Source organism: Diaporthe citri (genome assembly GCF_014595645.1).
Source record: "Diaporthe citri strain NFHF-8-4 chromosome Unknown scaffold_6, whole genome shotgun sequence".
NCBI classification, from domain to species: Eukaryota; Fungi; Ascomycota; class Sordariomycetes; order Diaporthales; family Diaporthaceae; genus Diaporthe; species Diaporthe citri.
The window spans coordinates 2,594,442-2,620,509 of record NW_025064851.1 but is presented as its reverse complement, the minus strand read 5'-3'; the positions used below and the strand labels follow the sequence as shown (position 1 = coordinate 2,620,509).

The 26,068-nt window shown below is 53.8% G+C and overlaps 9 protein-coding genes and 1 non-coding gene across 10 annotated transcripts; 5 read left to right on the top strand and 5 right to left on the bottom strand.

Moving 5' to 3' along the window:
- Window positions 1-942: 942 nt before the first annotated feature.
- INS49_012734 (uncharacterized protein) lies at window positions 943-5,998 on the bottom strand (the record flags this gene model as incomplete). Its single annotated transcript, XM_043173436.1, has 10 exons — window positions 943-1,363; window positions 1,441-1,904; window positions 1,960-2,585; window positions 2,646-2,958; window positions 3,011-3,389; window positions 3,445-4,040; window positions 4,114-4,707; window positions 4,766-5,217; window positions 5,274-5,319; window positions 5,480-5,998. The coding sequence occupies 10 exons, from the start codon at window positions 5,996-5,998 to the stop codon at window positions 943-945; spliced, it is 4,410 nt and encodes a 1,469-aa protein (XP_043022733.1).
- A 934-nt stretch (window positions 5,999-6,932) lies between these two features.
- Window positions 6,933-9,372, top strand: INS49_012733 (uncharacterized protein; the record flags this gene model as incomplete). Its single annotated transcript, XM_043173435.1, has 6 exons — window positions 6,933-6,935; window positions 7,132-7,227; window positions 7,404-7,563; window positions 8,277-8,721; window positions 8,784-9,147; window positions 9,217-9,372. 6 exons carry the CDS (start codon window positions 6,933-6,935, stop codon window positions 9,370-9,372), a joined length of 1,224 nt encoding a protein of 407 aa, XP_043022732.1.
- A 758-nt stretch (window positions 9,373-10,130) lies between these two features.
- Window positions 10,131-11,156, bottom strand: INS49_012732 (uncharacterized protein; the record flags this gene model as incomplete). Its single annotated transcript, XM_043173434.1, has 3 exons — window positions 10,131-10,319; window positions 10,381-10,448; window positions 10,502-11,156. The coding sequence occupies 3 exons, from the start codon at window positions 11,154-11,156 to the stop codon at window positions 10,131-10,133; spliced, it is 912 nt and encodes a 303-aa protein (XP_043022731.1).
- A 1,941-nt stretch (window positions 11,157-13,097) lies between these two features.
- INS49_012731 lies at window positions 13,098-13,197 on the bottom strand. Its single transcript has one exon. It is a non-coding gene; the product is annotated as a tRNA-Arg (tRNA).
- Window positions 13,198-13,716: 519 nt separating this feature from the next.
- Window positions 13,717-14,166, top strand: INS49_012730 (uncharacterized protein; the record flags this gene model as incomplete). Its single annotated transcript, XM_043173433.1, has 3 exons — window positions 13,717-13,750; window positions 13,817-13,941; window positions 14,062-14,166. 3 exons carry the CDS (start codon window positions 13,717-13,719, stop codon window positions 14,164-14,166), a joined length of 264 nt encoding a protein of 87 aa, XP_043022730.1.
- Window positions 14,167-14,394: 228 nt separating this feature from the next.
- Window positions 14,395-16,794, bottom strand: INS49_012729 (uncharacterized protein; the record flags this gene model as incomplete). The annotated part of the gene is made up of 3 exons (XM_043173432.1): window positions 14,395-14,655; window positions 14,893-15,738; window positions 15,823-16,794. 3 exons carry the CDS (start codon window positions 16,792-16,794, stop codon window positions 14,395-14,397), a joined length of 2,079 nt encoding a protein of 692 aa, XP_043022729.1.
- Window positions 16,795-18,214: 1,420 nt separating this feature from the next.
- On the top strand, window positions 18,215-18,845 carry INS49_012728 (uncharacterized protein; the record flags this gene model as incomplete). Its single annotated transcript, XM_043173431.1, has 3 exons — window positions 18,215-18,386; window positions 18,460-18,673; window positions 18,737-18,845. 3 exons carry the CDS (start codon window positions 18,215-18,217, stop codon window positions 18,843-18,845), a joined length of 495 nt encoding a protein of 164 aa, XP_043022728.1.
- A 413-nt stretch (window positions 18,846-19,258) lies between these two features.
- On the top strand, window positions 19,259-19,588 carry INS49_012727 (uncharacterized protein; the record flags this gene model as incomplete). Its single annotated transcript, XM_043173430.1, has 2 exons — window positions 19,259-19,475; window positions 19,533-19,588. 2 exons carry the CDS (start codon window positions 19,259-19,261, stop codon window positions 19,586-19,588), a joined length of 273 nt encoding a protein of 90 aa, XP_043022727.1.
- Window positions 19,589-19,714: 126 nt separating this feature from the next.
- INS49_012726 (uncharacterized protein) lies at window positions 19,715-21,229 on the bottom strand (the record flags this gene model as incomplete). Its single annotated transcript, XM_043173429.1, has 1 exon — window positions 19,715-21,229. The coding sequence occupies one exon, from the start codon at window positions 21,227-21,229 to the stop codon at window positions 19,715-19,717; it is 1,515 nt and encodes a 504-aa protein (XP_043022726.1).
- Window positions 21,230-24,740: 3,511 nt separating this feature from the next.
- On the top strand, window positions 24,741-25,856 carry INS49_012725 (uncharacterized protein; the record flags this gene model as incomplete). Its single annotated transcript, XM_043173428.1, has 2 exons — window positions 24,741-24,935; window positions 25,011-25,856. The coding sequence occupies 2 exons, from the start codon at window positions 24,741-24,743 to the stop codon at window positions 25,854-25,856; spliced, it is 1,041 nt and encodes a 346-aa protein (XP_043022725.1).
- Between the last annotated feature and the right edge of the window lie 212 nt (window positions 25,857-26,068).

Below are 26,068 nucleotides of genomic sequence, written 5' to 3'. Positions count from 1 at the left end.
CAAGTTTAGACGTCTGTTCCTGGGCTTGAGAACAAAGGGGGGAGGCGGCATGCCGAGGCGTAACAAGGCTACAATAAGCTAAGCGGTGAACCGCAAAATCTTTTTGCACTAGAGAGTTGTGTCTACTTGGCAATCCGGCGGTGTGCGATCGACATACATCGAGCCCTGCATCCGATCCCAAGGGAAAGGATAGGTGTATTTGGCGACTTGGTTTTGAGAGAGTTCCTGTGGCCAACACAGTTCCATTCAAACGCGGGTTGATTCATATTAGCGCATATTTGGTAAAATAAACACCAAAGAAAAAAGAAAAAAACCGGTATGACATATGTGGCCGCGATAAGCCTTAGCTGGTGGTTACACAGCTTCACCGTAATCTACCTAGGAATTGGCTGACTGGCTGGCGGGCTGTTAGGCGGTGTGTTCTGCAAGCGGTCGTCAGGGACCGAAGTACCATACAATCCCGACGATGACCGCAGTATGTAGGTATGTACATCTCAAGAGCCACGGCAGGCGTGAGAATAGGCCATGCCTTCTTCTTTGCAGCACTCCTGCCATCAACATAGTGTAGGTTCAGCAGCGACCATGCAGTGCAGTGCACTACACTACAAACACCACACAGATTGACTTCCTGCGCTGCATTACATGTACATTGCATCGTGTGGCATCGTAGTATATTAATCACTGTGAGCCTGATCTTGGTCCGTTGGATTTTTATACTTCTTCCCTAGTATCATCATTGTCCTTATCCTTATCTTCGTATCTTACACAGTGTATATATGTATATAGCGAGGCGTCCTCGTTTATATGAAATCAGGGCTCAGAAGCTCGCGGAACATTAAAAGCTAAAAAATACGTAATAATAACAGACCTTCAAGATAACTGATGTACAGACCACATGACAGTTAAATGAAACACAGTAGTACTCTCTAGGCCACAACTCTTTTATCGAATACCAAGCATCTTTCTCCAGTCACCCTTCTTGGGGACGCGTACAAGCCAGTACAGAAAAAACGCAGCGCAGACATTAAAGACAGTGTATGCCCAGATGAGGGCGTAGTCGCGGTATCTGTTGCTGTAGAAGATGTCGGTCGAAGCGAGGAACTGATCCGTGCTGGCCATGGGGCAGTACTGGCAGTTCTCGGTCGCGGACGGGTTGTAAACGGCTCCCACGGGGAAGGACTCGAGGTATTCGGCGCACGTCTGGTTGGCGCGTGGCTGGAAGACCAGGAGCTCCAGCTGGGAGCACCGCACCGCGTTCTGGCCCACGCCCGTCGACAGCATGGCGCTGATGATGTACGTGATCGGCGACACCCGGTACATGAAGATCCAGAAGCCCGGGAGGTCCGAGCGAGGGACCATGACGCTGTGAAGCCGGTGTCAGTCAGTCTCTCTCTGTCTCTCGGGGCACCCAAGACCGCGAAGGATGGTTGGTCAACTTACCCGCAAAAGATCAGCGACAGCGCAAACATGAGCAGGGACAGGATGGCGCCCTCCTCAGCTGTGTTGGCGCCGGCTATGCACATGTCGGCGAATGTGGATTGGAACAGCATGAAGGTCCAGACAATGAGAAACATCAGACCGCCGCGCTCGGTGACCGAGTCGGTTGGTATCCCGTTGTTGTTCATACCCACCAGGTAATAGAACGGGAAGAAGATTAGAAGCGAAGCCAGGGTTGTCCACGGCAGCTCCACGACGATGTTGGACAGCATGAACACGTGCCAGGAGTACATGCGCGACGCAGACTCACGGCCCTCGTACTGTTGTCGTTGGATGATGAAGTGTGGCATGGTCTGGTACACCAAGAAGGCGAAGATGACGAGGAGCATGAATATGGAGAACATCTGGTTCTGGAGCCCGGAGATGGACAGCTCGGCCTGGTAGAAAGACACACCAATGAACAAACTCTGCTCACATGTTAGTCTGATGGCTGTAATGTCGTGAATCATCGGGCGTACGTACCATGCCACCACAAAGGAACAACTTGGCGTACAGATATGACGGGCTCCGCCAGTACTGCTGAAAGACCCTCTTGGTGCAGACAGCGACCTGAAGGTAGAAGGGCGTGGCGTAAGAAGACGACATGTCGACCTCGTTCCCTGGGTTGGATGTTGACGACTGCCGTGCCTCTAGCCGCCCGAGTTCCTCCTGCACCTCTGCATACTCGCCGCTGTTGCGCCAAGTCTCGTGCCAGTCCCGATCCGCCCGGGCTCCCGGCGCAGCCCCGATGGCCTTCAGCATCCACTCGGCCGGATTCTCGGCCACGCCGCATGGGGTGGCTCCGTGCTTCTCGAAGTAGCCGGTAAGCGTCCTGCTGTTTTCCCCAATGTCGCCGAAGTAGACCGTCTGGCCACCCTTGGCGAGGAGCAGGAGCCGGTCGAATTGCTGGAACAACATAGCTGAAGGTTGATGGATGGTACACAGGATAGCCTGTCCGTGATCCGACAGCTTCTTGATCAGGGCGGTAATTGACCAAGACGTCTGACTGTCGAGGCCCGAGGTCGGCTCATCCAGGAACAGGAGGAGGTCTGGTTTGGCTGCGAGCTCGACGCCGATGGTGAGCCGTTTCCGCTGCTCGGTATTCAAGCCTGCGAGATTGCACTCGTTAGTCTGATCGGCCCAGGAGAATCGGGGCCCGTTTCACTCACCTTCGCCGGGAACACCGACCATGGCTTCCGCGTAGGCCTCCATGCCCAGTAACCCAATCACATCCTCGACGTAAGCGTGCTTCTCTGCCGTTGGCGTGGTTGCGGGCTGTCGAAGCATTGCGCTGAATCGTAGGGCTTCCCGCACTGTTGCCGTTTCGAGATGGATGTCTTGCTGCTGCACGTACCCAGTCTGTCGTTGAAATGATTTCTGTCGGAGCCGGCCGTTCACAAGCATATCTCCAGTCACCACACCGACCGTCACCCGATCCGCTAGAACATTCAACAGCGTGGTCTTGCCAGCTCCGGTGGCACCCTGTTGTCCATCAGAATCAATATGTTGCCGGCAGCCCGTCGCGGGTACTCACCATCAGCGCTGTCAAAGTACCAGGCTTCACCCATCCGTCAACGTGATCTAGAATCCTTCTACGCTCTCCCTTGATGGATATGTCGTAGCAGACGTTGCTCCAGTGGAATATGGAATCGGACTTCTCCTTTTCATCCGAATGCCCAGCTGCTTCATTGTCTGATCCTCGATGCTCCTCTGTCGCCCTGCCCTCAATGCGGACGGGACCAACTGCTCCGGACTCCTCATCGTCGCTGGCGTATGACTTGGGCGATTTGTGGCCATGCCCCCGGCGGAAGACCAAGATTTCACCTTTGCTGGGATGGAGTGACAGGTATTCGGCTGCAGCAATGTAAATTACCATAAAAAACACGACGAAACCAACCAGGATGCCGAAGTTCCTGTTTCACACGGTTAGCGACCCGAGGATACCGTGCTTTCCTTGTCCGTCCTTACCTCCACAAGTGGGAGTGGTAATAGCCGTAAAGATTGTTGATATAGAAGTCCCCGTCAATGAAGTCCTGACCGGGGAGGGCCCCCGACGTCGCACAGGCCCTTTGTGCCGGAGAAGCATCCATATAGGGCAGGCCCATTGGAACGAACTGTGTACAGGGGAACTGCCGGCCGGAGAACTCGTTGGCAACAAGACTCTCGTACGCGTAGGCGATCGGGTCGATGTAATTGATCCAGCGAAGCCAGCCTTGCATGCTCCTTGTTGGGAGGACAAAGCCCGTGTATATCACAAGTCCCAGAATGAGCACGGCGGCTGGGGTCAGGGCTTGCTGGATGGACTTGGATCCTTGTGCGATGGTGCGGAAGATCATCGACATGGTGAATGTACAGGTGAAGCTGAACAGGAAGAAGATGAAAAAGGGGCCTGCCTCTCGACGTAGGTTTGTCATGAAGTACAACGGGACGTTGAAGCAGATGGCCGAGAGGATCTTGCTCGGAAGCTCGGTAATCATGGACGAGATTGCTTCGGAAAATGGGTGGTACAGGGCGTAGCGATAGTGCTTTTCCACGATTGGGCGCTGCGCATAGAGCGAGAATATCTACAGACGCGTTCGTTGATGATTAGCAAGCGACACACAGCACAAGCTCACTGCCAGTGGGTATACGACCAACCTCCAAGGCGCAGCTCAAGGCATTGAACAGAATGGCGAAGTAGAGCAGGATACACTTGCTGTTGAGTGTCTCGGCGGTGGGAGCAAGGTCGTAGTAAATGCTGCCAAGTGCAAGGGCGATGACCAGATTGGCTGCAACAGTGATGGTGAAGAAGGTTATGTCGCCCCTGAGTCGCTGGAACCCACGAGACATGCAAAGCTTGACCTGCATTGGGACCGAGATGGTGTAGGGCGACTTGTTTCTCGTCAACGAGGCTTGCCGTGACTTTTGGGCTGCCTTGAGATTCTCATGTTCCGGGCCATTGGTAGGAGACGCGTTCTCAAAAGTTGCGATATCATTGATCAGCTGCAGCCGCTCTTGACCGAACTTCCACGCGCTGGCGAAGTCATCGGGAGACTGCGGTACCGCCCTGACGTCCTTAACGTCAGACCGGATAATTCGTTCCTCTGGGTTCGTCATGGAGGTGAGAAAGTCTGCTGTTGTCTGGCGATCGGGGCAGTGATAGCCCAAGTCAATAAAATACTGCTTGGCCCTGTCCTTGGGGCCGAAGTAGATCTGTCTGCCTTCGTACAAGACGGTGACTTTGTCGAATGTCTGCGAAAACAGGTGAGTAGGGTCGTCGTGGCGATGTACCGAGGATCGGGATGCTCACATCATATGCAGGCTGGGAGGCTTGGTACATGGCCACAATAGCAGTAGTCCCCATCAGCTCGCTCGACAACCGGAGGGTCCTCGCAAACTCCAGAGCGGTCGCACTGTCCAGGCCTCGTGTGCTGTTGTCCCAACATTGAATGGAACCCTGGCTCAGCATCACCTCGGCAATACTGACTCGCTTCCGCTCACCACCGCTCACACCACGGACATAATCATTGCCAACCCGTGTGTTGATTGTGTGGGATATGCCAAAGACGGCCATGACAGCATCTCTGACGTGGCGAGCGTATTCTTGGCGGCTAACGCCAGGGAGCCGGTTCTTGGGGGTCCTTCCCAAAGCGGCAAACATGAGTGTCTGGCCTACAGTCAGCTGGGGGAAGTGGATGTCTGTCTCCGCTTGGTAGACGACCTCGCCGCGGAATCGACTGTGCATCACGGCCCAGGGCACCCCTGTTCGTCTGTTACCATACTGTTCTCTGGTTGTGAGCATTGAACGCAGCCCTTACCTTGATAGCTAAGCATTGACTTGCCGTCGAGATGGAGCCCCCGGACCTGGCCAGCGATTGTTTTGAGCAACGTGGAGACACCACTGGATTTCCCTCGTCAGCCTGGTCCAGTCGAACACCTCCGATGGACAAAGGGGCAAAGGGACAAAGGCACAAGCTTGCCTGCCTGGACGGCCGAGCACCAGGAGCATCTCTCCGCTATTGACCAAGCCGTCGAAGTCACTGAGAATCTGAATCTTCTGCTGCCGCTTCGAGATCCACTCCTTGGCAATCAGAGGCGCCCGCCAGAGCACGTTCATCACATCCTTTTGGTAGTCAGTATCCCTTCCAAACCCGTGGACGCTCAAATATCGCCACGAGACGCCGAGTGGTTGGCGAGGGTACTGATCAGGGTCCTTCGAGAAAGCATGTAGGAGAGCTGAGATCCATTTCCGGGGGTCAAAGTCGGCCGAGTTGGGGTCCAGAGAAGGGACCGGAGAGTGGAAGGGATTCTTGTCATGTTGAGTGCCGGCCGATCTGGCGCCCGCTTGACTCAAGGACCTGGCGAGTTCCGCAACACGTTCATCTTCTGCCCTCGACGAGACGTTGTAGGCCTCGCGTGCGTCCCCGTCGAGCGTATCCGAGTCTTCCGCTGTTACCAGATTGGCCGGGGAATGATTCGTACTGCTCGACTTCCGGCTAGTAGGCAGCTCTTCGCCATCTTCTCTCTTGGCCCGATCTGCCATTGTGAAGAGTTGCAAGATGACTAGTTGCAGCCAAATGTAGAGCGCGAGAAAAGAAGGAGAGAGAAAAAAAAAAAAAAAAAAAAAAAAAAAGAAGACAGAGGAGTGCCTTCACCTGGCGCAGCAAGCCATCCAGGGCCGTTCCAGGAAACAGGCCGGCGACATCTCCTTATACCCTCCCTCTGCCTTGAGAGAGATCGGTCGCTTACCATACATACTCAGGGCTCTGGTCGATCCGAGACTCCTTTGCTGACGCCATCTTCCGAGAGGAGCCTCCCGAGCCTCGGGGTGGAACCCTCGGTGCTCTTCAGACGTAATCCGCACGATAGGATGCAAGAGCTATGACGCCCACCAAGGCCCTGTCAGCAGCTGGGAACAGTCAACATTCTATGTAGATCTATGCAGTGAGCCCACTCAGCCCTGGACTGAAATGCCGGGCGGTCAAGGCCGAAGACGTTCTTTTTTGTTCTGCCGTGTGGTGTCTCGGAACCGACATGCCTAGAGGGGTTTAGTGGCGGTGGACCCAGGTTGGACTCGGTCCAAGCAGTGGCCGAAACACCACCGTTGTGGGTATTTTGGCGACGCTCCAATCCGCTTCCCTACCAGTCGAGTGCTCCCATCATATCCGAACCAGAATTATCCTGCCGAAATGTCCGATGCGCCAACCAGCCGTAGACTTGCCAGGACCTGCGACACCTGCAAGGCCCGCAAGGTTCGTTGCTCAGGTAAGCTTCCGTATCGAGGAGCAGCACATCGACACCATGAGGACAAGAAGACACGGCTGATCGTTGCTGCTCGCAGGCTATCCTGGCCCTTGCCTGAGTTGCCTCGTAGGTCTCTTGAGGCGTCCCTGTCTCCGTGGTGGTATCCTGACACTCCAAACAGCGCCGAAAAGAGAATTGTCACTTCAGTCCTGTGAAACCAGCGCGAAGACCCAATGGTAAACCCGTTACGCCAGTGCAGTATCGAAGCCAAAGTTGCCAACAATCAATGCATAGTCAATTTCGAAGTCACGGTCAACAACTCGCAAAGTCCAGGGGAACATAGCCCGCGCAGAAATGAATCCGCTGGTGGTCAAGTCAGTGTCAACGTGACCAACCCATGCTGCAAATAGCTGCTGATATAATTCTTCCAAGCCCGCCGACAATTTGCCAAATCTCTATGTCGACAAGCTTCTGTCTCAGGCTCGAGCCACGGGCGGCCTAAAGGACAGCAAACCATTTGCCGTTCAGGTATGTTGTGTTGGCGTTTCTGCCGCTAGGTTTTCTGTTGACGGTATTAGGGAAATGAGATATTCGGCATGTTCAAACGGCGCTCCCTGCCAAGACTCTTCTAACCATCACCGGCAGTTGGCAATTATAGAGTGACGTTCTTCTCCGATAACAAACTGCTGCATATATCGAAGCAGTTACAGAACAACAAAGTAGACGAGCTACTGGGAAAGATAACGTCACTAGTCCAGTCTCGCCTACCACGACATGACACGGCGTCTTCTAAACCGTTGCAACTTGCTAGAGAAAACCGCGGTATCGTCATCGGTGCCAGCGAGGCCAACTCTTACTTAGAGGGTGAGTGCTGGTACTTTCCACGGTTTCCTGCCCTTCCTCTGTCCACTGATTTCCAGCTCGCCCACTCATGTCATCTCCTCTGCCCTTTTCTGGAGACGTTGACTCTCATTCTCTGTACTTTAGCATACTTCACACGGGCTCATCCCCTCTACCCCTTCCTTGACAGGAAAGCCTTCGAGGACACCATGTTGGCTCCAACGTTCTCGCAGGAGCTCCAGCACAACAAAGCCTGGTTGGCTTTGTATAATGCTGTTCTTGCTCTGGGCTGTCAGCTCTGTGGCGAGGGAAGCTATCAACCTGGAAGGGGAAAATCATGGGGGTTATTTTCCACGTCTATGTCCCTATTTCCCGACCTGCTCAGCCTTCCTGACTCTATCCTTGTGCTTCAAGCGTTGACAGCAATGTCTATCTATTGCCTCTCACTTTCCTGCATGGCCATCGAACATGTTGTAATCCAAGAGGCTGCCAGGAGGGCACAGAATCTCCGGAGTCACAAACTTCCAGAAAGCAGTACCCTCAGCTATCAGAAGGCATTTTGGACCCTTTATTCAGTTGAGAAGATGTCCAGTTTCCACTTCGGCAGGCCTTCTGTAAGTCATGAAAAGCTGTTAAAAGCCTATCCCGGTTCCGCACATGTCCGGATAACTGGCCAAAACGAGGTGCTGATGGCCAGCAGGCGTTTGCTGATCACGACATCTCTGTCCCCATTCCAGTAGTCCCTGAAGCTATCTTTGGCGAATATGATTGGATGTTGGCAAACGCACGTTATGGAAGACTACTCTCCCGGGCGGCGTCTTCTCTCTTCTGCGCCGGTGTGACGGGGAAGACCGAGGAATACTTCCTAGAGGTCATCGACCAGCTCGAGAGCGAGTTGGAGCGTTGGAGGATGACGACCCCAGTGAACGGAAAGCCGAACGACACATTCAGGATCAATCTCATTGAGACCTCCCTCCTCAGGACGGCTTCTGTCTGGACCCACCTTATGTACAACAGCTTCAGGTTAGCCCTCTGCCGCGCGAGGCTGTATCTGGCGGCGAGGACACGCGGGCTCGTGAGTACGGCCAGTCAGGCCGAAAGCACGAGCATCATGTCCGAGGCCGCGCGGAACGTGCTGGAGTTGGCAGCTTTCATCGACGTGGATCCCTCTACTCCGTTTTGGTAAGGAAGCCCCGTCATTGCTTCCACGGTTAAGGCGACTTACTGACAGTCGTTCGTGCAAGGTTCGCTGCTGGGATCCCTATGGCGTCACTCCTGGTCGTATTCGACGTGGTGATAAGCTATCCGAAACACCCGGAAACAAACACGAACCTCGCTCTGCTGGACGTCGCGGGCGGCCACTTCAGCAGGATCGAGTACGCGAGTGCTGGTTGGCTTCCGGGCTCTCTCCTAACTCAGTTCTCACAAATCGCTCGAGAGTATGTGAGCAGGGGCAAGACTAATGACGGGAGCAGCGTGCTACCCGGCAAGCCACAGACCGAGAGAGTCACATCAACAAGCTCAGGAAAAGTACCTCAACCGGCGCTGGATGGCGACCTTGGAGCCACGAGCGGTCCTCCTCTGCAGCCCGCGTTTGATACGGTGCCGGTGAGTAACGGTAGCCTCTGGAAGATGATGATTGTTCGGCGCTTCGAATGGCTAACAAATTTTGCGCAGATTCCTAGTGGAGACCAGGAGTTTCAATTGTCGGATATGTTGTATTTCCCTATGGGCGATGACCCTTCCCAATTTGGCGATGGGCTACTAAACGGCACGGACTTGATGGAGCTATTTCATTCGTCCATTCCTTGGGACTACCGGATGGACGAATAAGGAGCGCTCAATGGCCATTATACCAGCGATACAACCGTTTGTCAAGCTCCCTCGTGACAGGCCAATCGTCTCACCAAAATCAAATTTGACGACACAGTTCCTTTGCTGAGCGACCTTCATATTAACAGAAAAGCGCCAGTGCCAATGAGACCAGGACGACTCTGACCTGCATACAGAGAACCAGATTAGTGCGATGGCCAAGACGGATAAATTATTTGATTCGACCTTTAACCATTACGTACTTTGCTTCTGAGCTGATGTTTGCTGCCTTGCTCTCCTTCATGAGTAGCTTCTGGTGTGATGTGTAGTAGGACATCAGAGTTTGTTATGCGACTAGAAAAGGAGCTTCTAGACGTCAGTATCTAGGCTATTACTAGTCTGAAATGACTTCGTTTTATTCTCTAGTTTAATTCAGTGCCAGAATTCTCCAGAACCGCTTCTGAAGAATACAGTGTAGCTTACATAGCCGTGCCGTCACACCTGGATTTGTTTCAGGGAGCCTTACACCGCGAAGGAAAAGCGAAGGTATAATTGACGGTCCTGCAGGTTCACATTGTACCTTGTTGCAGGTAGGATTTGAATGTTGGCCAGGTATCGAAGACAACACTGAAGCTGGGCAAGACTCGGTAGATGACAGCTTTTCGAGGTGAAAAATTCGGATCGAATGGAATGCTCGTACTATCAATTTGATACAGCTAATTAGATACTGAACGCAGCCTGGCCACCCGCAGCATTGATCAAGAACTCGAACACTGAAATTAAGCCTTTTGAGCCGCCAAACGAATGTTGTATTCAAGCTCCAGCGAGGCTTTCGGGTGGTCCTTCACCGGGACGAAGTCAACCACCAGGTCGTCCTTGACAGCAAAGACAGAGTCGTTGTCAAGATACTTTGTCTTTTTGTCAAAGATCTGCGTCACCAGAGGTGCGTACACGTCACCCTTGCCAGCCTGTGTGCGGGTCAGCTCCTGATCACGCTTTAAGCCCCTGGGCGAGGAAAGGGAGTCTTACCATGATGTGGATGTGGGCTGGGCGGTACGGGTGGCGATCCAGGAGCTGCAGAAGCTCTCCTGCCGGGCCTGCGGTGTGTTAGTCACGCTGAGCTCTCTTCCGGGCCGGTCAGTGCACTCACCGTCGTATGGGACCGGGTATGGTACTGGTCGGATACAGTAGAGCCCATAGTAGCCGTTCTTATCCGTGGTAAGCTTTCCCCTCAGGTTGAACTCCGCCTGGTCCGGATCCTGCTGCTCATACAGCCCGTTGGTGCTGCACTGCCAGATATCCACCGTAACGCCCTCGAGCGGCTTTCCCATCGCCGCGTCCGTGACGATGCCGTGCATGAAGACGACCTCGCCGTCCGAGGGCATGGTCTTGATGATGCTGGCGTCGTTCTCGGTCGGCGGCGTGTCCTTCCTGAAGAAGGGCCCCAGGATCGCGGTCTTGGTGCTCTCGTAGTCGGCGCCCACCAGCAGCTTATTGGTGATCTCGTCGACCAGGCTCTCCAGCCCGATGACATCGCAAAGCAGCTGGGTCTCGTTCCGCCGGTCGTTGGACATCTGCCCCGACCGGTTGAGAAGCTCGACACCCTGCATCCACTCGGACACAGTGATGTCATTCTCGCGGGCAAAGTCGTGCACGTGCTTGATCAGAGAGGTCATGACCTGCCTGATACGCGGGCTGGCCTTGGGGCCGGTTGCCGCGATGACGCTGTCTGTGAAGTTGGGGTCATATTGTGGCTTCTTGCTGGCACCTCCGCCGTTGACGGCACCATTCGTGGTGGAGGACATGGCTGTGATGTGTTTGAAAGGGAATTAGGTTGAGGGACTGAAGTGAAGGCCTGTTAGAGTGATGGCTGTACTTGGGATTTTGACTTCTTTGGATACGGTCGAGGGGCAGAAAGTATTCCAAATGGCTGACGAGTTCATGTGAGATATAAGTAGGATCGATGGTTACAAGTGTGTTTTCCGCCCCTTGTCTCCCTCTTACAGCATACGACTTCTGGGCATGCCGGAACAAAGCTCTGGCAAATCAGCAGCCTGCTATTTGTTGTAGAATCTGGGGTTGACGTCGGCTATGTCCTCCTCTGCGGATAAGTTAGCGAAGGGCGGCAGATAGGGGTGCTGGCCAGTAGCCGCTTGGCCGCCGTGGAGCTCTTGAGCTCCGGATGCCCCGCAGAAGCCCCCGGATTTCTGGGTCCACGACCTGCCGCCTTCGACACCAACACTCTCAGGGTAAGCGTCAAGCCAAGGATGTTAGACACAATGCAGGCTGACTGACCTTGACAGACAACTAGAATATCGGCTAAGGTCGAGAGCCAGTTGATGGGCAAATAGTTAGGCTTGTGGAAATCAAAAACAGTAGTCACAAGCTAAAAGCGGCCCTGCAGCGCAAAGGTCCTCTGGGAAGATACTCGGATGAGTACCCGGAAGCTTGGCGAGGTCATCGGATATGGCCCTGCAAGGGCCCACGTCTAGACAAGAATGCTCCCTAACTTCATCCTGTAAAGTGGCAACGGCACTTCGGGGCGACCGCATGCTCCTATCTATTGCGGTAAACCCACACAGCGCCTTCCTTTTGGATGAACAAGCCATTTCCCATAACCTCGTGATATTCATGTGTACTCGTCAGTGAAAGTTGGCCCTAGTACAGCCTCATGTTCGTATCCTCTGCAGGCGGACTCACACACACCCTATGCATTTACATGTATGGAAGGGAGGGTGCTAATTTGGTGGGTAGTTTTGTGAGGCGTTTCGTTGCGAAGAGGGTGCTATCGATTTCTTCTGAAGACAGCGTGAATCGTAAGAGGACACAAGCAGGAATGCGAGGTATTGAAAGGCGCGGGCAAAGCTGTTGACACAGGTTGTGAGTGAGGGCGCATGCATTTCAGTTTGGGCCACACAAATGTTCTTGAGCTGCTTGGGGGCTGAATCAGACTTGGCAGATGGGGCCAACTACCCATCTAGTCTATGTAGCACACAAAGTGTGAGGCGGCCACTTGGGTCGGTCTATATAGCAAGTGGCTAGGTTGTCCTGCGGATTCCTTGCCTCATGAGCTGGCGAGAACCCACCCTCCCGTGCTATGTACATACTTCAAATATCTATGCGCGTCACAAGTCTCAGATAGTGGAATTTGAAGAGCTATATGTTCTATGGCTGAAGTCTGCAACGAGTACTAATATCCTCATGTAATCAAGTTTAGAACAAACCGTTTGCTTGCGGAGTCATGACAAGATATCAGGGGCCGGTGTTGGCAAGTACCCTAGCCAGCTTGATGAACCTAGACAAGACGCACCAATGTGTTTAGAGCATACCAAGCCATTGAATTGTGTCCCAGCTGCGAAATAACAGCATACCTAGGTAGATCATTTGGACGTTTCCATCCTCCGTGTCACCTCCAAGTGCTTGTATGGTGGTCAATATCGTCCGAAGGGTACTGGTGATCCGGAGAGTGTGCGTTGAACCTCGCGTCATTGGGGGCCACGATAGAACACGGTCACCAGCAAATCTACATCCGGCTACACCTCCTGTTAGACTGGTAAAGACGCATTGCCATTATTGAACTGCCAACAGACTGCTGGGTGTTTACAGTACTGTGATGTCTACACAGCCTTTCTGCTCGAATGTCATACGCTAGATACAGCCTGGCTCCGCGAAGCCTCGGAGGGAGGGACAAAAGCAAATCGAGAAAAATATTCTCGAGCACATGGAAGTGCTGTCCTAGAGTATTATGAACCGTGCAGGGATCGAACCTGCAATCTCCTGATTCCGAATTCCTCATGAGGGTATCACGGGTCGTAGTCAGACGCCTTGCCATTGGGCCAACGGTCCTTGGATGAGAATCTTGCATTTTCGGCTTGCTCAGGATCACCAGACAAATCGAGCTCTTGTGCTCGTGGAGTGGGGCCGATCACCAGAACTAGCGTGCCAAGGCAAGGCCGACTGATAATCAACCGGCCTGGCTGTGTGTGTAACAAGAACAGTAATTCAGTAGGAAGAACAGTAGCAGTCACGAAGCTGATGATGATCAGGTTATTTCACGATGTTCAGATCGGACGCGGCTGTTGGTTGGAGCTCAACTTTATTATACAACGTTCTGAAGTCGTTGCTGGACAGGGTAGGTACGAGGGTACCCGGGCACCCGGGTACCGCAATGAGAACTGCTCCCACCCTAACCCCGTAAATGATCAGAGGACGGGGGTGTCGCACCGAGACTCGTGCACGGACCTATCAGCCGACGCCAATTGGGAGCTTCATCAAGGTCATCTACAGTCCGGCCGACCGTCTCCGAGAACAGACCAAATCCGGGCAATTGAAGGCTCAAGTCCACCAACGATTGCACCGCCCAACATGGCACACGATGAAGCAATCGAAGCGCCGCGTCGTAAGGCCTCCTCTCCCCGTTCCAGCCCGAATGAGAGAATCTGCGCTGACATGCATCGACAACCAGAGGCGACCCGCGAGGAGATGCGCGATGCGAAGCTCCCGCTGGCATACCGAGACAGCTGCGCGAACCTCCTGATTCCCCTCAACCGATGCCGGTTCGAGACATACTACCTGCCCTGGAAGTGCGAGGTAGGTCCAGACCCGACTGCCCCGACGGTCGCCGCTCCCAACGGGCGCCCAAGCCGGGCTGGACGGGACTGTCACCGCACGCCCGAGGATCGATGGGCAAACGCTAACACACAAATGCAGCAAGAGAGGCACAGCTACGAGAAATGTCAGTACGTCGAGTTTAAGAAGCGGGTGGCCAAGATGGACGAGCTCAGAGCGGCCAAGGGTGGTGCGAGGAGCAATTAGACGGGAAACCAGACGCAGGCGAGCTGTGCGCATGTTTCAGGCCGAGAAAGGCACTCCAAGACGCAATAGACGAATTGATCACACATGACTCTTCCAAGACCCGCGAGCTCGAAACAAGTGGACACGGTCAATATCACTGTGGTCCAAGGTCGGCCAGAAGGAAGATACCATAAGCTCCATGCAAGAAGGACAAGAGAAGGCTCAGTGCATTTCAAGGAACTGTCCCCATCACCGTGTGCCTTTCAATTCGTCCAGATACTTCACCAACCGCTTCTTGATGACCACCCCGAGCACTTTGGCGGTATCCTTCTCGACAATGACTAGATACCGCAGCCCCAGCTTGCCAAACATCTCCACGGCATACTCAACCGGTGCAGTAGACGGGATGGTCAAGGGGGTGCGATTGACAAAGTCCGAGATTGGCCCTCTGAAGAGGTCAGCCATATCATCATACCCAGTCCCGTCTTCATTGGCACCTTCCACGTGCTCCTTGAGCGTCAGAGCATATTGGAGTTCCGCCTCAGGTAAGTAACCATGGCAAATGCCTTGGTCATTAACCAACACCAACCCAGCATCCATCAGCCCCCTCGCCTTCAATTGTGCCAATTTACTATGCAGAACTTGCCTGCTTATGATCCCATCCGGCCCCATATGAACTGTAATCTCCTCCATCGTATTCGTTGGCGGTATCAAGTCCTCCGCCATTCCGCCTCCTGCTTCCCGTACCTTTGTCAATGAATGCTCAGCATCCAGATATGGGTGCCCCAGCAGGTGCTGGCTCAGATCATACACGCTCTCCCCGCTTATGGCATCGGCAACCCATTTGCTAGTAAGAATAGCCACCATGAAAGGTGGGATGAAATTCACTTCACCGGTGAGCTCGAACATGATGACCGCGAGACTGACTGTCATCCGAGAGACACCGGCAAGAAATGCTGCTGCGCCGACCATTGCGAAAATGCCTGGAGAGATGGAGTCAAAGAGGAAGGGGGCCTGGCCAACCATCCGCCCGAACAAGGCACCAGCATCCAGAGCAGGTATGATGATTCCCGAGGGGACTTTGCAGCCGAAGGTGATGATCATGAGTAGCAGCTTGACCAGCGCACCAGTTGCTAGCCACATATAATACCCAGATTTGTCCTGCAGCGCCTCCATCTCGCAAACATACGACATTTCCACGTCTTCCGGCTCATTGCAGTCGACCAACAACTCGGCCATGACTACATCGCCCGTCGACCTGATCAGTCTATTTGGATACTGTAAAACAGATGTCAACAACACAACCAGAAATATTTCAAATACTGGGTGATCTTTGATGACCGAATATTTCCGGAAGACCTTGGACCACCGAAAGTTTGCCTGACAGAAGACACCCCCGAAGATACCACCGCAGATCCCCAGGAGGATGAAGACGATATAGTGGACGGCGTCGTAGTTGACGCCGTAGTTCGTCTCGAAAAGAACGAGCTTCCCCGTCGCCGTTGGGTTGAGCTCCTTGAGGGTGGCGGCTGCGACGAGCGAGCAGAGGAACGCTTTCCACAGCACGGGACGGGGAAAGTACGTGCTGATTTCCTGCGCAGCAAAGGTAAACCACTTTGACCACAGCTCACATGGGACGAGGATGAAATTACGAGCCCAAGTGTGAGGACAACTTACCTCGTAACTGAAGAGCACACCGCCAATCGGTGCCCCAAATGCGACAGACAAACCCGAAGAACACGAGACACTGAGCATCTCTCTCATCTTCCTGCCATTTCCACGGTACTTAGGGAACCAGTTGGCGACCAGATATCCGACACAAGTAGATATGTGCACAAATGGCCCTTCCTTGCCCAAGTTCATGCCCGTACCGACAGCGAAAACGGCACCCATGGCCTTGACAACAAGCACTTTGAAATCGAGGAAGTGAGGAATGACGAAGCCTGACAGGATCGTCTTGATCTCTGGGATGCCGCTTCCAGCAGCCATGTACATGGACTTGCCAGTCGTAGTCTCGGTGAATTGGACCTCGGCAGGGGGCTCGCCTCCCCCGGTGCCACCATCAGAATCACCACTGTCTGCGGCTGGTAGGGTTGCCTTGGTGAGCATCGTGACACCACCAGCGATCAGCCCATAGAAAAGAGCAACGCAGACATATATCCCGTATGCTGTCCCCCGGGAGGCAGACCACGGCCTCCACGCGCCGTCACCACACCGCTCGCGATCCAGCCACCAGCCGGCGCCGCCGGCACATCTCCCTTCTTTCCAGTCTGCGACACTCGCTACACTGACGTCCACGAGGAACGCCACGCCGGCGGTCAATACGCCAATGATGAACGCAGCCACCCAACCTTGGGCCGCGTCCCACCACAGCACCAACCGGTTGCCCCTGAGGCCTGGTCGGTGGTGCAGCGCTCGGTGCCGGGCGCTGTCCTTGACGAGGTCGTGGAGCCAGTCTATGGTGGTGTAATCATTGTACGGGAGGCGCTCGCCGATAGACTTCGAGGAGAGATGCAGGCCCTGTTCGTCCTTGGAGATGGCGCTGGGGAGCTGGGATTCTACGTCGCCTTCCGTGCGTGCTGTCGAGGGGGCACCGAGCAGTGTCGAAGTCTCGGCGGGAGCGTGTCGGTTTTCACGATGATTGTTCATCGTGACGGACAGGAAGAGTTTCTTCGTGAAGTCATACGCAGAAGATATATGTACTCGGGCACATCGCTTGATGAGCTGTAAAGAGATCGCGGCCTACCGGATCGAAGAGCTTCCTTATCATCACCAGTTCACTCCACGCCAGACGCTCCCCTCAGAGCTTATCAGAACCAGTCGTACGCATTTTAGAAGTGACATCACCGGCAACCTTGGGATGCTGAAGCAGCAAGCCACAGAGATAAGGAAGGGGAGATAAGCCCGTTCATTCAGATGCGGTCGAGACGAGGTTGAAGGTCGGAGAGGGTACGGGCCGCCTGCAGTTGGAGCTGTGGTCAGTTGGAGTCGGACCCTGGACCCCCGGCCACAACCTCCACCGTACTGGGCTTGTTTCTTCTTGACTCTCATCCTCTCAGAGAGCTTTTTGATCTGCATTGCAGCACCGCCACGAGCGTATTTCGGGCATTTCAGGGGTTCAATGCGTCCTTGCTTGGAGACGTCCCTGCGAGAACAGGGAACTCATCCTCATCGGGGTTCGAGCTCTCCCATGCCCTCGGCCGTCTCTGCCTCTGACTGCTCCCGAGCGACGAAGGCGCTGATTTCGGGGCTCGGGGCCCACGGGTCTCACCAACCTCGACGTTCATGCGCGCGCGAGAGAGAGCTCGTATTCACCGCCTGCCCTGGCCTTGCGTGCATTTTCGCGCCGTCCAGGCCGTCTCCATCGATCCCCAAGCCAGCGGCAAGCCGGTGGTACTCGAGGTACTGCAGCGCCGAGTACTGCCATGTGCACGCCTGGACCAGCGGGTCCGGCGAAGCCCACCCCTGAATTATACTACATGCGAGGCTCTTGAAACTTTTGAGGCTCGGTAGGGTTGCACCGTTGGGACTGTTCCTTTTCCGGTTCGCCAAAGATGCCTCCCTCCCTGCAAAGCGGAGGACGACGTCCTTTTACGCCCTTCCCAAGCAGGCAATGCTCCCTCCTCATGGAATGCCGCCCCCATATTGAAGGGGCAGTGGCCCGACACTTTGACGAGTGTCGATCAGTTGTGGTGCCCTTTTGGGATGCCCATCCCGGGCCAAGATTGGTGGAGGCCGCTTTTAGTGGCCCTTGGCAACCTTGGAGGCCGCTTTTCGCGCCCGGCATGCCTGCATGCTCAAACCCCCTGACGGAATTCTGCCCGTGTGCTCGTTACCGCATGTAGATGCCAGGGGAAACATTGAATCGAAACAGAAAACAAAAAGGACGATCACCCTCGGGGGTTGGGATGCTTGTTTCTTTGCCATGACTTCATATTGTCTTAGGGTCCCTTATTAAGATTGTCTATCCACCTTTCGTTCATATAAAATATATCCAGCCAGACGCTTTGCCAATCATTTTCCCACACTGACCACTCGCTTCTTCACGATCTCCCAAGCCATATCCAAAATGCAGTTCTCGCTTGTCGCCGCCATCTCCCTCCTCGCGTCCGCCGAGGCTGCTCACCTGTGGAGCGGGCCCCGTGCGAAGCTCGTCAAGACCAAGCAGGCTGTTGCTTCCAACTACACATGGACCGTGTCTGGCTGGAGTGCCGGTTGTGCCCGGGCGGGCTGCTACTATGGTATGCGTCTAGCCCTCTCCATCTTCGTCTTGTTGTACATATATAAGTGACCACGGCTGACTTGATTCTTTAGACTTCAACATCAGTGCCCCGGCCTTTTCGGAGTCAGTGCCCGCATTCAACGCCTACTGCTCGGGCTCCGGCGAGGGCGCCCCCTACGACGACTGTCAGATCCTCGACGACAACAGAAACCCTCACCAGGTTGCCGCCCGCCTGCAGGCCGTCAACACGACCGGCACAGGGGCTCACTTGGCCGTGAGCTACGAGTTTGCCGACCCCACTGCTGAGTAAGTGCTACCTGTCTTGCGCGAGGTGAGGAATGAGACGTAGACTGACGATCCGAACTGTAGTGGGACATACTGGAACTACACGGGCTACGCTGTCTCGTCGTACAACCAATTTGTGGCGCCGCTGTTGACATTCAACGTGGAGCCCACTGAGATCTGGGGTGTCGCTTGAGGGGGCCCCTTGACACCTTGATGCCGAACTTTGTGGTGTTCAAGTGCTGAACACCATGATACTTAGTCTATAGCGGGACACCTACACAACACATCCCAGTAATATTCTAATATGAAATGACATATATGCTTGATGTAATTGAACAATATCTGTCTTGCTCCCTCCTCGGTCATGCTTTTGCTCATCCTTGCATCCCGCCACTTGTCTCATCTATTCCAATCTGACCCGAAGTGTCCTGGCCGTAAGTACAGTCACCTGGATAAACAATCCCGAGGGGTAAGCACATACAGAATCGTCATAGAAAAATGCTCGTTTAAGCCAACTGGGTCCTCGAGATAGAGAGCGCCAAAGCTGCAGGCTATACAGTCACTGGGACCTGGCGAACGGCAGTTCTCCCGAGGACTCGGCTTCCGATGATCGACCACGAGGGTATCGCCAGATTCGCCGTGGCGGCGTTCATGGGGTCAAAAAGATTCAAAGATGCCGAGATCGCAGTGTTCTCGCAGGTGAAGAACCCTGGGGAGTTGATGGAGATGCTGGGCAAGGCTACGGGGAGGACATTCGGCGTGGAGTTCATGAGTGCAGAGGAGATCAAGGAGGGCGGCGGCACAGTAAATCCGTTAATAATGGGTCAGTTGGCCATGCGGAACACTTGCATGGCTCGTTTTGCGGGCGAGTATGCACCAGGTACAAAATGGGGTTTCGAGATGACCGGATTCAATAAATTCCTAGAGAGGGAGTAGAATGCCTTGGATGAAACATGTGCTTGAACGTAGGTAGCATAAGAACCCCAGCGGGAAGCTTCTATGGATCGCAAATGCAAGAGTTGAAGGCTCTGCCGCATTGTCTATGGAGCGGGCCACGGCAAATCACTCAACCCTCTTAGGGCCTTTGGTCGCCAAAGCCCGGTTGTAAGGCAACGTACATATTACGGGGCCATCGTCGTAGTCTCTCTCCAGGCTGTTCTCGATCATCCGCACCAACCTCTTCGCGAGCGACCTGTTGCTCGTAACAACCGTCAGCCCGGAGGACCAGCCATACAGGTGAGTGGTTCGGTTCCCGGGCACGTTCAGCAGGTGTGTCTCAGCATTGATCGCTACCTTCGGAAGCCTGCCTGTTTGCACAAGATCCTGGGCGCGTAGATCAGTCTCCTCGGAGAGCACCTGCACCGGTAACTTGAGGTCTTCTGGCACGTGGTGGATGGAGAGCTTCTGAAAGTCTTTCGGCCCGCCAGAGTAAAGAAGCCGCGCTCTTTCCAATTCCGTGGGGCTTGCAATCGTGGCCGTTATCTCACGAAAATGCTCCATGGCTTCCTTTGTGCAGACCAGCCGCTTCCCTCGAAGTGGTGGGTAAGCCTGTGCCGTTAAGAAGTTGGTGCCATTTGCTTCATCTCGAATCTGAGCCTTACAGTCCTGGCTATGCCACGGCTGCACGTCCACAGTAGCGTGCGAGATATCCGATATCAGAGCAATCAAGACGCTTGTGTCTAGGATAACGGTTGATCCAAACCGACCCAAGTCCTCGATAGGTACAAGATTGGATAATGCGGTATCGATGTCCGGTAAGGTTTCACCAGAAGTCCACGGTGCGTCTGCGCAGTCGACGGTGACGGTTATGTCATCGCCCCCAGTACTGCGCAACTTTTTGATGACTCTGTCCATGTCTTTACTCTGGCCTTCTTGTATGCGGCTGAGTAGGATCCGTATCCTCGGACGGTGGTAGTCATGCCAATATTTGCGAGCGGTGTCTGCAAGTTCCTTTGCAGTGCGAAGAATGGGGATATCCTCGAACAGTTCAGAATCATCCTCCTCATCTGTGTCCCCTTCTTCGTGATCCCAATCCCACCCACCAGCAGCGAGCTCAAGGAGTATTCGTTTCTCGTCCTTGCTGATTATGCGGAGCCATTCGGCTCCCCCATCGACGACTGCATGAACATAGACCATACCCGTACTGTGGCTGGCCTGGCCGCCCCGGTTGCGATGGACAATCAGCCCACCGTTCTCCTTGACCTCTACCTTTGGGGTTTTTGGTATTGACTGCTCGATCGACACCAGATCGCGACAGCGCTTTAGGGTGTCCCAGTTGCGCTCGATAGCAGGCAGGTTGCTGAAGCGTAGACGAGACTCTGCAGGACGAGCCTCCACTGGGCCGCCAGCCGAGGCTGCCGAGCCGTTCGTTTGCTCGTCCAAGAATGATTTTGCGGCCTTTCTCTCCTGCCTGACGGCATCCATCAGAATTGTCAGACCAGGGATGCTCAGGTGCGGGCCTCGGATCTCATGATATTTCTGCCGCAACTGTGTCATTTGTTGCAACAGCTCGTCACTCCTCGTCACAATGTCATGTGCCAAATCTCGCGGGCTAACGCCATCGTAGTCTCTGTCCATTTTCAAATAATTATGAACAGAGTATTTTCCGTTGCAGGCGGGAGGGATGAGAAGTGGTAGGGAGTGAAGTTTGAATTGTGATGATTCAGAATTTCAAGACTTAATGCGCAAATGAGCCCACTCAGTGTGTGGGCCTGGTTATGACGAGAGGGTTAGGGTCGGTGCTTAGAGCTCTGAAGCACAGCCAAGACCCAATTCAATCCAAAAGCGAACATTTTGATTTCACCTAGATGAGCAGATTGGGATTGTTGTTTTGCACAATACATTCATGACAGTCTTCCTCAATCTGGTATTCCAAAGTTTCTTTTATAAATCAAGTAATTCACCAGAGTCTCGTTCAAATTGCGTCTAATTTCCTTCAGCAAGTACCGTTTGCGCAGCAAGCCGGACCATCGCAGTGGTTTTCGTCACAAACCTAAAATCCAAAACTCAGGTTAGTCCGTTGATTTGCCTGCTCGAAACACGAATGTCAACCAATAGCTTCGGCACACGTACGCATTCTCGACGCATGATGCGATCCTCCATCATGTTCTCAGGCACCGCCGCAGCGAGAGCAACGAGGCAAGCAATGACGACAGCGAAAGCACGCATTTTGAAGGTTTTCCGAAATAAAAAATGGTTCGGGAAGCGGCTCGATCAACGAGGTGGTATCAATTTCAAAGAAGATTTTGCAATTAAGAGCACAGCTGAAGAATGGGTGAAGCCGAGAAGTGAAGTGAATGGATGTTGGGTTCTGGTAGTTCACACAACACAACAGTGAAAGGCAGAAACATTCTTTTATAACTGATCGCCTTCCACAAGTCATCCTCACAGTTTCCACTCGGAGTGTTGACCGTCAACCTGCATGCACGTCCCCAACATCTACGTTCGATACCAGATCCCATGCTCCTCCCGGTCGCACCACTGTCGACCCTGTTGCCAAGTGTTTCCGTGAACCGTGGTCTCGGGCGCGCCACAGCAGGCCAGCAATCCCGGGAGTCAAATAGAGCCCGCTCAATATGCGTATTACGGCCCCTGCTCGGACCGTGCCAGAAACTGGAGACCCAGGTCGTGGAGTGGTCGCTAGTTCCACACTGCTGCAAGGGGGCGGCACAGCAGAGGCTCGAGACGACACACATGCCGTGGCACCGGGCTGAAGCACGGGCAAATCGATATCTGAAAGGATTTGAGGGTAAACATCGTCTGGGCGTCACTGTTTCGACCGGCTGGGATATGCGGGTTGACTGGGTCCCCGTTTCATCGATTAGGCGGGCTGCACTGGCACCGACGTCTTGTGAGGCCACCCCGCGAAGCTTGTGAAGGCCACATTAAGGTCTCAGAAAGTGGCAATGGGATTTCCGTGATCTAAATCTAGACATGCACGTAGTTACAGAGAAGTTCGCAACACGTGGGAAACAAGACGATATTGTCCAGAGGAATCTGGTCACGATATTAGCAAGCTGACTCCGAGCACATGGACGTAGAATTTTGTTGCAATGCAAATAATACAAATCATTTTTTGGAATCCATATTTAACTCCTTGAGCCCAAGACCGACACTACCGAAAGAATGAACCTGTGCTCACCTGCCCAAGTAGGAGGCAAACTTTCTACTAGTTGCCGCCGTTGGGCTGAGGTTGGGGCTGGGGCTGGGGCTGGGGCTGAGGCTGAGGGGACGGAGCCCCGCTTCGACGCCCACGCTCTTGTTCTTCTGACATAGTGTTCAGAAAGGCTGATGATTTGTGCTGTTCGTGTTTGTAATACTCTAGTGCTCTAGCCGTAAAGTGTGTGGTGCAGCAATGTGTGCTTAAGAAGATCTCAGAAGGCATGAGATGAGAGGATTTATATAGTGGAACAGATTTGGGTTGTCAGGGAATATTTCATCGTGGAAATGGCTGGTGACAAGAATTCAATCGTGAGAAGAGACAATAGCATTGTATGTTCTTCAAAGATTGCAGTCAAGTTCCGACTAAAGTACTTCATCCAGTCAGAGGGTTGGCCAAAGAGATTGTCTCCTTCTACGCCCTGTCACGGCCTGACAGAGCAGTCTCGCCTTGTCACAATGACCATTTTGTCATTTTCTTTTTAGAAAAATTCCATGTCCCCATTTCAAAAGACTGTCTGCAAAACAATGCATACTATAGGATTTCTCATGGCACAATCACCATTGGCAAGCCTGTCAAAGCTACAAAGAGTTCTTGTTGTCTTCTCTTTACCACTTTGATGTGCTACATGTAATTCGATATGATGGATCTAAAAATAAATTACACAAAAGGGTCGTGTTTAACGATCATTACATGACTTCAAATTCTGTATCATTGGCCAAAAATGTATGCGTGAGTATTATGGTCATCTTTAACTTTGCTCGTTGTCCTAAGTAGAGAACCACGGCTATCAGCCCAGAGCATTTTGCAGTGATGCTTGGTCAATCCTACAAGAAGCCAAGTCTTGAGACGTGTTCCATCGAGTTTCCAAGGAAGACGATGCGGATGATTCAGACTCAAAAACTGTATGTGGAATTTGCTAAAGCTGTCTATGAGCCAGTGCGTTTTCCAATGTGGCCTATCAAACTGCTCGAGGAAAAATATCCAGTGTGGCATCCAGTTGAGTCGAGGTCTACCCGAGCTTTCCATGTCCACAATTTTAAAGAGCTGTATGAACTTACAAACCCAATCACATAGGGAATCCAAAAAAAGAAGGTAGAGTGATAGGTAAAAGCAACAAGAGAGCGGTGGGGCGCGGCGTGTAAGGCTGGCCTGGCAAAGGCGGAGGACTTTGTGAATACACCTGGCATGGCTGCTAAAAAGCATTGTCACAGTTGGGAAATGTGAACTTGCAAAACTCATATCTGAATTTCCAGTGGCCTTCGCAGTGTGTATGAACTGGCACAGCACATGCAAGCCATCGCAGGTGGTTGTGCAGGGAAACTTGTATACCAAGGACGGAAAGCTTAGCAAGGTGTGTGACAAACTGAAAAATGTCGGCTCATCCACAGCACCAATTGAAACATACGAATGAAATAAAAGTATACCAGATATTGCGGTGTAAGTTGTACAGTTGTAGAGCATCTGAGGCCAAGGCTGTCATTGCAACCAAGCACTTCGAGCCTCGGCTCGGCCACGGGGCGAAATCGGCGGCGGGAAGCTACGTGTGGATAATATCCGCTAGTCAGTCTCACCAATTTGCAAAAGCACACCAAACCAAGCTCTCGACCGCTCGTCCACCGACGGACGTGACAGGACCAGGGACAGGGACGAACACGACTTCCCACTCCTTGAAGTCAGTCCTTCCTTGATGCCTTATCCCCACTCGTCGTCCTCCTCCCTTATAGCAAAGTGCGGGACTACCATCACCTGCGTGCTCCGCTCCGCGCCGCTCTGGGTCGTCGTGATCGTCGTGCTGCTCTTCGGCTTTACGCGGCGCCGTGTCAGCCAGCTTGTCAGCACATATAAATCGCCTCCTCCCCCGAAGGAATAGTAATCACAGAAACGCACACCTAAAATCCTGCGTCAAGACGGAAACACGCTGTCAAGATGGCATCCGCGAACGCGTTGGGCTTCCTCCTGCCGCTCGCGGCCGGCGCCGCCGGCGTCGCCGGCGTTTCTCTGCTGCACATCGACCTGAAGACGGTAGCGACCAACTTCGTCACCGGGCCCGGGCGCACGAGTCGCATCCTGCTGGCACTCTTCGTCGTCGCGAACTACAAGAACATGCCCTTCGTATGGACTGTGAGGCAGCCCCCCCCACCCTTTCCCCCTTCCAGACGACACACGCGCTGACAGCACTTGCCCCCCGTTGCGCAGTACCGAGTCTGGGCGGCCATCGTCAGGAACTACATCCCCTTCCTGCAGGCCCCCGCGAAGACGTCGCGGATGCTCTTCCACTACAGCATCACGTCCACGTACAACTCCCTCCTCGAGACCGACTACAACCTCCACAAGTCCAACGCGACCTACTTCACCGACCTCGACATCGCGCGCACCCAGTGCGTGACGTACCTCCTCCGCGACGGCCTCAAGGCCATCTCCGCCAACGCCAAGACAAAGGCCGCCGTGACCCCGGACGGCACCGTCGCGAGGGGCGGCATGGGCATCGGGCTGGGCGGCGTCTTCTGCTCCTTCAAGAAGGAGGTCGCGCCCTTCCAGGGCTACGAGACGTGGACGCGCATCCTCGCCTGGGACCGCAAGTGGCTCTACATCGTGACGTACTTCGTGGTCAAGGGCAAGGTGAGGCCGACGGCGTGGGACGGCGGCTCCAAGTCGTGGTTCGGCCCGCTGCGGACCAGGCGGGCCGCCGTGGCCGAGGGCGAGGCGCAGGACTTCCAGAAGTATGTTATTGCTACGGCGATTTCCAAGTACGTTTTTAAGGTGGGGCGCTTTACTGTTAACCCGAGCATCCTGATGGAGCACAGCGGCCTGCTGCCTGAGAGGCCCGGTGGCTGGAGGAGTGGCGCCGATGAGGTTGGCGACGAGACCCAGGACGTTGGTGTTATTGATCTCAGCGCGGATGCCGAGTGGGACTGGAAGAGGGTGGAGGGCCAGAGGCGCGAGGGCATGAAATTCGCCGAGAAATTCGCCGCGCTGGATGGCGTTACTGGGCTGTTCGATGGAGGGGAGGACGGCGCCTTGGGACGATTCTACCCTGGTTAAGCGAAACCTTGTATCCTTACAGACAGACTCCTGGCTTAGATCAAGGTTGTTTATAGATGGCGATCGGGTGGACAGAGAACAGACATGAGACAGCTATGTCACTTAGAGATGGACGGAATAATGGTTTTAGACGTTCAAGAGGAGGCTTTCGTATGATTTGAACGCCAGAAGTAGACGACTACTTTTTCTCCAAGAGCCCTGTCCAGTAGGGC